Source organism: Theropithecus gelada, chromosome 10 (assembly GCF_003255815.1).
Source record: "Theropithecus gelada isolate Dixy chromosome 10, Tgel_1.0, whole genome shotgun sequence".
In the NCBI taxonomy this organism is placed as follows: Eukaryota; Metazoa; Chordata; class Mammalia; order Primates; family Cercopithecidae; genus Theropithecus; species Theropithecus gelada.
This window is the reverse complement of record NC_037678.1, coordinates 13,068,682-13,078,397: the sequence shown is the minus strand read 5'-3', so window position 1 is coordinate 13,078,397 and position 9,716 is coordinate 13,068,682. Positions and strand designations below refer to the sequence as shown.

The window sequence follows — 9,716 nt, the reverse complement described above, 5'->3', positions numbered from 1 at the left end:
AAAAAACTAGCAGGGCGACGTGGCGGGCGCCTGTAGTCCCAGCTACTCGGGAGGCTGAGGCAGGAGAATGGCGTAAACCCGGGAGGCGGAGCTTGCAGTGAGCTGAGATCCGGCCACTGCACTCCAGCCTGGGCGACAGAGCGAGACTCCGTCTCAAAAAAAAAAAAAAAAAAGAAAGAAGGAGGGAGGAGGAGAAGGGAGGAGGAAGAGGGAGGGGAAGGAGGGAGGAAGAGGGGAAGGAGGGAGGAGGAGGGGAAGGAGGGAGAAGGAGGAGAAGGAGAAGGAGGAGGGGGAAGGAGGGGAGAGGAGGCTGGAGGAGGAGGAGGAGGAAAGAAGGAAGAAGGAAGAAAGAAGAAAGAAGAAGGAGAAAAAAAACAAAAAACAAAAACAGGGTCAGACTCCAGCTCCGTCTCTAGCTCAGTGTGACCCTGGACAAGTCATGGTCCCTCTCTGTGCCTCAATCTTCTCATCTGTACCTGGGGTGTGAGGGGAGAGGAGAGAACAATGGTTTTAAGAGTTGAGGGTCTCATCCAGCCCAGGAACCAGACGCTCCCCCTACAAGCCAACATCTCACCTCAACATACTCTCAGTGAACAGACTTAGTCCGGTCCATCCTGAAAGGAATTCCTAAGAGACCCTCTACTCCAGAAGATTTGGCTTTTGGTTCATCCTCCCTCAAGAGCTCCATGTCCAGGGTTCAAGTTTCAGTTTTGCTACTTCTGGGCTCTGTCATCCTGAGCAAGTCACTTACCTCCTCTGGGCCTCAGTTTCCTCATCAGTAAAATGGGCCCAGTCGATCTCCTGGCCTCATCATTTGCCTTCCAAAGGTGTTGCAAGAATTAAACAAGACAGCGAGTGGGCAGAGGCCTCTAAACTGTGAAAGGCAGGCTACAGAGCTGCCACAGTGTGACCGTGGCTGTCTTCACAGCGTTAAATAAAATCCCATGCCCCTGATCGATCACCAGTTCGGAGTGTGCAGCCAGAAGTTGGCCCGGTGTGGTGAGTGGGCAGCTGTGGGGTGACCACCAAGCTGGGAGCAGACGTGCATGGTCAGTTTGCTGGACTATGAGTGCACTCAGCCAGCTGTGACGCATGTGGGGTCTGAGGTGGCCAGACAGTGACAAGAGTGGCAGCAGGTGGCAGGCTATAAAATGAAGTCATTGTTGGGAAAAGGTCACAATGACTTCTGGTGCCATAGTCAGGCATGCAATATTTGGTGCCCCAGGAGTCCCCTGGCCTCTCTTGGAAAATGACTTGCTTAGTCCCCCAGCCTTGAGAGGTTAGAATGGCACCCCCACCACACACACACACACACACACACACACACACACGGGTCTGGAGGCTGGGTCAGGCAATTCCACAAATTAACAGTCCACTCCTCCTCCTCCTCCGCAAGAGACTCAAAAAGAAATTCATGACTCCCACATTCCTTTCCACTCACAAAACATGCTTTGTGAATAGCCAGAGAAAGACAGCTCGTTACAAGGACAACTGTGGTCACACCCTCTCAGCAAACCGCAGCCACACACCAGGCCCTCCTGCCTGACCGCTGGCCGGCCGGCTTCCCTGATGAGCTCAGAGGACAGGACACCTGGGAGTCTCCGACGAGCAACAGGAAATACGGATGCATTTAATCCCGGTGCACAAACACACTGAGCACAAAATTATAGCGTTCGTTCCTTCAGTTTATGTTGCTTAGAAATAACCGCTCATTAAATTTGCACCTCATAAAACAGGGTATTAAATCCCAGCCGCCACACACCTGTACATGGGAGGTGACGACAGAAGCTGCCAAGCCAGGCACGATCAGGTGCTCTGTTCAGATCCATCTGCAACACCTTTGTTAATTTTGGAGCAGAAAAGCTCTAAACATAAATTATACATTAAGGCAAACTTATAGTAGCTAAGTTTAATTTCACTTCCTTTTTTTTTTTTTTTTTTTTTCAGATGGAGTCTCGCTCTGTTGCCCAAGCTGGAGTGCAGTGGCTCAATCTCGGCTCACTGCAAACTCCACCTCCTGGGTTCAAGCGATTCTCCTGCCTCAGCCTCCCGAGTCCCTGAGACTACAGGTGCGTGCCACCATGCCTGGCTAATTGTTTGCATTTTTAGTGGAGACGGGGTTTCACCATGTTAGCCAGGATGGTCTTGCTCTCCTGACCTCGTGATCCACCCGCCTCAGCCTCCCAAAATGCTGGGATTACAGGCATGAGCCACTGCGCCCGGCCAATTTCACTGCTTAGGCCCCTAAAATAGGAAAAAGCAGTCACTCTGCCTAGAGGTAGATGACCTGCAGACTACAGAGGAACCTCCAACCATCTCTTTTCCATCCCCCTCCCCTGTCGCAGCAGCCCCCAGATGGCCACACACACAGGACATCTCCTGATCCCATCACACCCAACCCAAAGATGGGACAAGCCACGCGGGCTGCACCCTCTCCCAGAGCCCCCAGTCCGCAGCCCTCACGCCGTCCTCTCTGAGCAGCAGATTATTTCTTCCGAGAAAACTTTACAGCAAGCCCATGTCTGTTTCAGAAAAAAGGGGAAGCTCTCTGGGTAAAGAAAGGGGAGCACTCCCACCTGCCAGCCACTACCCCTCAAGCAGCGCTGAGAGCCAACTCAGAAATCCTTCAATCCGGCCGAACACAGTGGCTCACACCTGTAATCCCAGCACTTTGGGAGGCCAAGGCGGGCAGATCACCTGAGGTCAGGAGTTTGAGACCAGCCTGACTAACATGGTGATACTCCATCTCTACTAAAAATACAAAAAAAAAAAAAAAATTAGCCAGGCATGGTGGCACACGCCTGTAATCCCAGCTACTCGGGAGGCTAAAGCAGAAGAATTGCTTGAACCTGGGAGGCGGAGGTTGCAGTGAGCAAAGATCTCGCCACTGCATTCAAGCCTGGGTAACAGAGCAAGACACCATCTCAAAAAAAAAAAAAAAAAAAATCCTTCAATCCCGAGACATTGGGAAAGTGCTCTAACCAACTTCTCTGTGCCTCAGTTTCCTCCTCTAGAAATGGGGAAGATGGTGTCCACCCCAGAGTAGGGTGGCTGGAAAATTAAAGGGGTCTATGCATGGCAAGCACTTAGGATGGTACCTATAAAGCACAAGGGTGTTTTATAATTGTCACATCATCTTTATCTGTGATGAGGATGAGGAAACTGAGGCACAGAAAGGAAAGCCTTCCCCATGCCACATGATTTTTCGCAGTAGAGCAGGCCTGGGACCTGTGTCCCTGTCCCTGCCCACCACTCCTCAGAAAGCCTCCATCTCATGCCACACACCAACCAGGCCCTCAAACGATGGCCTCAAGGTCATCTCACAACCTGAAACCAGCCCCCTTCATCCTCAAGCAGGACCAGCGGCCTGGACCCTTCAACTGGTGGCCTCAACACCCCCATGAGGGCTCAACCTCCCCAGGATATCGACCCACCTGGCATGCACAAACCGAGGACTGGCACACCGGTGCACCCACATCTACAGCTTCACGGCCACCTGCAACGCTGTAGCCACAGCCCAAGGCTCCTGGGGTAGGGAGGCTTCAAACTCCACGGTCAGAACCCACTGTGGAGCCTTGAGCAACATGGCTGGGGAAAGCCTCCTGCGTGCCATGCGGCTGGCACTGCTAAGCCCTTGACGTGGATGAGCTCATTAAATCCTTGGAACAATGCCCTGCGGCAGTCAAATACCAGTATTATCCCCCTGCTGAGTCCCAGTCGGAAACCAAGAAAGTGAGATGCAGCAGGAGGCACGACCTCACTTGCTGCTGGAGGGAGTCGGGTGAGACTTCCCCACACAGGGGGCAGGCGGAACAGCAGCGTGGGAAGCGGGCTGGCACTGGAGCCAGCCGGACCCGGTTCAAACCCAGGCTGTGCAGCTTCCTGGCTCTGTGACCTTGAGCAAGTCCTTTCACTAATCTGAATCTCAGAGTCTGTATTTGCAAATGAGGACTTGGCGTATGGTGCTTTGGGGAGGATTAGAAGACACAATGTTTATAACCTGCGTGGCTCTTGATGATATCAACAATGGCTATTGACACAAGCTGTGAGCAGTGTGCTAGGGACTGTACATGTTTGAAACTCTGTGTCTTAAATGGAAACTCACCTGGCCGGGTATGGTCTCTCAGGCCTATAATCCCAGCACTTTGGGAGGCCCAGACGGGCGGATCACCTGAGGTCAGGAGTTTGAGACCAGCCAGGTCAACTTGGTGAAACCCCATCTCTACTAAAAATACAAAAATTAGCTGGGTGTGGTGGCACATGCCTGTAATCCCAGGTACCCGGGAAGCTGAGGCAGGAGAATGGCTGGAACCCTGGAGGCAGAGGCTGCAGGGAGCCGAGATCACACCACTGCACTCCAGCCTGGGCAACAAGGGTGAGACTCCGTCTCACTAAAAAAAAAAAAACTCACTGAATCCTCATAGCCCAACGTTTCCCAGCCCCGGCCCTACCGACGTTTTAGGCTGGGTAATTCTTTGTTGGGGACTGTCCTGTGCCCTGTAGGGCTTTTGACAGCATCCCTGACACCAGATGCCAATAAATCCCCACTAATTGTGACAACCAGAAATGTCTCCCAGACGTGGCCAAATGTTTCTAGGGGGTCAAAATCACCCCCCATTGAGAATTACAGTCATAACCCAATGAAGTAGGTACACCGAGCACTAAAAGGACTTATCCATGTCAAAGAGCCAGCAATGGTTGCTCTGGGACGCAGGCTGGCTGGCTCCTATATTGCAAAAGCTGCCCCTTCCCTTGCCTCCCTGACTCATCTCCCCAGGGCCTACCGCCAGCTGCAGGTCACGGCTGCGAAGTACAGCCGAGTTCTTCTCCTCACTGAGCTGTGCCAGGCGCATGGCGATCATGTAGTTCTCATCTTTGAGCCGCAGCAGCTCCAGGCTGCTCGCCTCCCAGTCCTCCCGCAGCCGCTGACAGCGCTCCTGAGCCTGCTGCTGGTCCCGCAGCCGCTGCTCCAGTCCTGCCCGCTCCTCCTCAAGCACCCGGCCCCGGGCCTGCAGTTGCTGCTCCCGCTGCAGCTGGCTCTTGCGAGCTTCCCGCAGCCGTCGCACCTCTGTCATCAAGAATTGGGTCAGGCCCTCAGGCCCCTCCTCATCTGCCAGGACAGAACAGGGGACAGAATAGGCAGCTCAGGCAAGTAAAATCCAGGAGATAGTAGACTGTGTCAAAAAACTCAAATCAGAAAAACACTAGAGGGAAATTCTGGAATATATTTGTAGAATTTGGGAGCAGGGGAGGTCTTCCCAAACAACACACAAAATCCAGGAGTTGTAAGAGAAAAAAGATGGACAAATCCATATAAAAATGTTTACACCGGCCGAGCGCAGTGGCTCATGCCTGTAATCCCAGCACTTTGGGAGGCCGAGGCAGACGGATCACGAGGTCAGGAGATAGATATCATCCTGGCGAACACGGTGAAACCCTGTCTCTACTAAAAATACAAAAAAATTAGCTGGGTGCGGTGGCGGGTGCCTGTAGTCCCAGCTTCTCGGGAGGCTGAGGCAGGAGAATGGCATGAACCCGGGAGGCGGCGGAGCTTGCAGTGAGCCAAGATCACGCCACAGCACTCCAGCCTGGGCAACAGAGTGAGACTCCATCTCAAAAAAAAAAAAAAAAAGTTTAAACTTCTGAAAAATGAAAGATGTAACAAAGTTAATAAGCAACAGAGTGGGAGAAAATATAACAAAAACTCAGAGCCATAATATATAAAGAGCTCCTACAAATCAATAAGAAAAGATCAATGACCAAATAAAAATATGGACAAAAACTATCAATAGGCAAGTCCCAAAATAAAAATGGCTAATAAATACAGGAAAATATGCACCAACCTACCAACAATAATTACAGTAGCTACTAATATTTGTTAACTTAATTCTTTGTGCTAGATACATCTTATTTAATCTTGATGACAACACTATAAGGTAGGTACTATTATTGTACCCATTTCAAAAACAGGAAAACTGAAGCACAGAGCAGTTATTTACCCAAGGTTTAATAAATAGTAACCTGGGAACTGTATCACGCAATGAAATATAAACTTAAAACAGTAACATTATTTTTTACATATCAGAATGGCAAAAATATTTAAACATGATCCCCAGGATTCAAATGGGCACTTACACACTCCTGGTAGGAGGTATGTTGATTTAACAGTTAAAATACACAGACTCTTTGAGAAATTATTCTCAGAACCTCTTCGCCTGAGACGCATTTGCACAAAGACACACATACAAAGATGTTCCCAGCATCGTTGTAATAATACAAAAATGGAAACCTAGGTATCCATTCAACTGGAAATGGGTTAAATGAATTATGTCCTAACTTCACTAATGAATAGTATGCAGTCACTTAAAACAAGTGTATGTAATAGACGTGAAAGAATCAATAAAATCAGTTGTTCTAAAAAAAAAAAAAAGCAAAATACACATGTAGGCGTGTGTGTGTGTTTTATATTTAAAAAATTTGGGCCGGGCGCGGTGGCTCAAGCCTGTAATCCCAGCACTTTGGGAGGCCGAGACGGGCGGATCACGAGGTCGGGAGATCGAGACCATCCTGGCTAACACGGTGAAACCCCGTCTCTACTAAAAAAATACAAAAAACTAGCCGGGCGACGTGGCGGGCGCCTGTAGTCCCAGCTACTCGGGAGGCTGAGGCAGGAGAATGGCGTAAACCCGGGAGGCGGAGCTTGCAGTGAGCTGAGATCTGGCCACTGCACTCCAGCCTGGGCAGCAGAGCAAGACTCTGTCTCAAAAAAAAAAAAAAAAAATTCAGCTGGGCGCAGTGGCTCACGCCTGTAAACCCAGCACTTTGGGAGGCCAAGGCAACCGGATCACAAGGTCAGGAGATCAAGACCATCCTGGCCAACATGATGAAACCCCATCTCTATTAAACATACAAAAATTAGCGGGGCATGGTGGCTCATGCCTGTAATCCCAGCTACTCAGGAGGCTGAGGCAGGAGAATTGCTTGAACCTGGGAGGCGGAGGTTGCAGTGAGCCGAGATCACACCACAGCACTCCAGCCTGGTGACAGAGCGAGACTCTGTCTCACAAAAAAAAAAAAAAAAAAAAAATTCAAAGTCACCTGAAGCCTCTGTATTTTTTACATAAAAAAAACTGTACATCTGCGTATGTCAGACATATGTCTGAAAACAGCATCAGGGAGAAAGAGCCATCTTAAGCATGTGGCTCCGAACTTGGAAGAACAGCACTAGCATCCAGCCCCACCCTCAGCCTACCGTGGGGCCCTGCGCAAGCCCCTTCAGCCGCTCCATGCCTCAGTTTCCCTTACTGTTCAACAGGCATAGTGGAGTGCCTCCCTAATAGGGATGGGGGAAGGAGCCTGTGCACTGGAGGCCGAGGTGCCAGCATCCATCGCAGGTCCACTCACCGAGGATCATGGAGCACCGCTGGGCAGGTTCCTGGCCCGTGAGCAGCGTGAAGTGTTCGGGATAGTAGAACTCCAGGGCTTCCAGGAAGGCCTCATAGCCCCTCTTGCCACGGCAGCGCAAGATGTCCATCAGGCGCCCTGGAGAGTAGTGGGGGGATGCACCCAGGGTCCAGGGGAGGGCCTCCCCAGGTGCCTGGTTGCTTCTGCCCCCACCATGCTCCAGGCCCACGTTCCCCAAATTTTTGAGCCAGTGACACACACAGGGGCCTGTCCCAACACATCAGGGAAGAGAAGAGAGCCAGTCTGCCATAGCCAGGGGAGCACACTCCCTCATGACTCCTGGGCTCCCAGAGCTCCCCAGCACCCCCAACAGACACAGATGCGGGCCCGCAAATGCAGCCTGCCTTTTCAGCGGCACAGAGAAGCCCCTCTATCCCCAGAAGCAAAGAAAATACTTCTCCCCTTGGCCATGCCTGAAATTCCACCATTAAGACCATTCCATCATGCCTTTGTGAGCTCTGGTTCAAAGGCACACCCTGTGGGAGAGGGTCGCGGACCCTCGTAAAGCTGAGATGGGTCTTGACACTTGAAAAATGACTGCCCCAGGAGTGTGTGGCGCACAGAGGAGGGGACAGACAGAACTCAGACATCAAAGAGCGCAGGAAAGGTGCCAAGTCTGCCAGCTGTGACCGGCAGGTCCCAGGCCCAGCCGGCCCTGGCAGCCACATCCAACCCTCTGCTCTAATGTGGACCCAGGAAGTGGGAGAGAACCCCGAGACAAAACTCTGACGCCGGTGTGTGCAACGCGGACCACCAGGGCGCAGTGGTTGTTAGGAAGGAGGCAGGCTGGTGGGCATACCCAGCCGGCCCACTTTACGGATGCAGAGACCGAGCCTCAGGGCAGCAGAGCCCTAGCTTCGCGCTCCACGGCTCTGGGCGCTGCGCCAAGGGCATGGCCGGCCCGGGTAGTGACCCACTCGGGCCTCGCGGCTCACCGGTGCGGTTGACGCGGCACGGGAAGCGGTAGGTACTCAGCACCTCCTCCTCGTCCTGCTCGTCGATGACCCGGCACTGGCGCAGATACGGCGTGAGCTTGGCCGGGTTCAGGGCGCGAGCCAGCCGGTGCCGGACGCCCTCGATCCGCTCCCACAGCGCGTCCTCCTCCGCCTCGGACCCCGAGCCGGCCCCGGCCTCCTCCTCAGCCTCCCCCGCCTCCGCCTGGCCCGGCATGGCCGTGTCCTCGGGGTCTGCGGGCAAGAGGCACACGGGGGTCGACCAGGCCGCCCTGGGGCTGGGTGTGCGGCCGAGCCCACCCGGGGGCGTCGTCCGCAGGACCTGCCGTCGGGGACGCGCCCCGAGTTCCCCGCGACTCACCTCGCACGCTACAGCCGCCTCGGGCTCCCCGGTCCGCGCTCGGGCGGCGGCTCCGCAGGCGCAGGGGGGCGGTGCCCGCGGTGCCCCCGGCTCCGCCCCCGTCCCCGCCGCCGCCCAGGCTGCCCGGGCCTCCCCACATCGCCGCCAGCCCCGGGCCGCGCGTCCGGCCCCCGGTCACCCCGCGCGTCCGTCCGCACGCCCTCCCTCCCGGCCGTCCGGCCGCGCCTCCCCCTGCTTCCTGTTTCCCGCCGGCTCTCCCAGCCCGGCTCGGCGGGGTCCTGGCCGCCCGCCCACACCTGCCCGGCCTCTGGGCGGGGCGGGGGCGGGCACGCGCGCTCACACCCCCAGCGCGCCGCGACACACCTTCCCCGGGCCACGCGCATCGCCTCCCTACGCCCACAGCGCGCCCGCCCGCGCGGGGCTAGCCGCTCACTCCCGGCGCAGCCAGCGGGCACACAACCTGGGCTTGCCCTTCCCGGGTCCCCACATACACTGCAGGCTTCGGAGCTTCCCTGGAGCGCAGGACAGCCCAGCTGGGGGCAGCAAAGGGCAGAAGTCATGGGCGCCTTTTGCAAGATGGGGGGTCTGAACCTGCAGGGCGGCGCTACCAACTTCCCTCCTATGCAAACCCCCGTGGCACTTGGGGACCAGGGACCCCACAATTCTCAAAGGGTGTTCCTCCAGATGTTGGTCCTAGAGATGCTGGGGGCGGGCTGTGGCTAGCCATCCATACTCCTGCTCCCGCCTGGGAGGCCCATTGTCGCTTGCCATGGTAGTGACTGAGTCTACACGGTATCTGCTGGTGCATGCGATACAGTCTCGCTATGCATTAGAAGCTTCCAGGTACCTGAGCCAGGGAGGAACAGAGGAGGCACAACCGGTACAGGAAAGAGGTGTGAGCTCCCCAAACCCCTTCCACAACTTCTGAATTAGATGCC

General features: G+C 54.5%; 1 protein-coding gene across 1 annotated transcript in view; it reads right to left on the bottom strand.

Moving 5' to 3' along the window:
* Window positions 1-8,930, bottom strand: part of CARD10 (caspase recruitment domain family member 10) — a 30,208-nt gene extending 21,278 nt beyond the window's left edge. Inside the window, exons 1-4 of the mRNA XM_025400512.1 lie at window positions 8,779-8,930; window positions 8,400-8,651; window positions 7,405-7,542; window positions 4,785-5,110 (exon numbers count right to left, since the gene is read on the bottom strand). Of these exons, the coding sequence (XP_025256297.1) occupies window positions 4,785-5,110; window positions 7,405-7,542; window positions 8,400-8,651; window positions 8,779-8,917 (855 nt within the window). The 5' untranslated portion in view covers window positions 8,918-8,930. The remainder of the gene's footprint in view (window positions 1-4,784; window positions 5,111-7,404; window positions 7,543-8,399; window positions 8,652-8,778) is intronic.
* Between the last annotated feature and the right edge of the window lie 786 nt (window positions 8,931-9,716).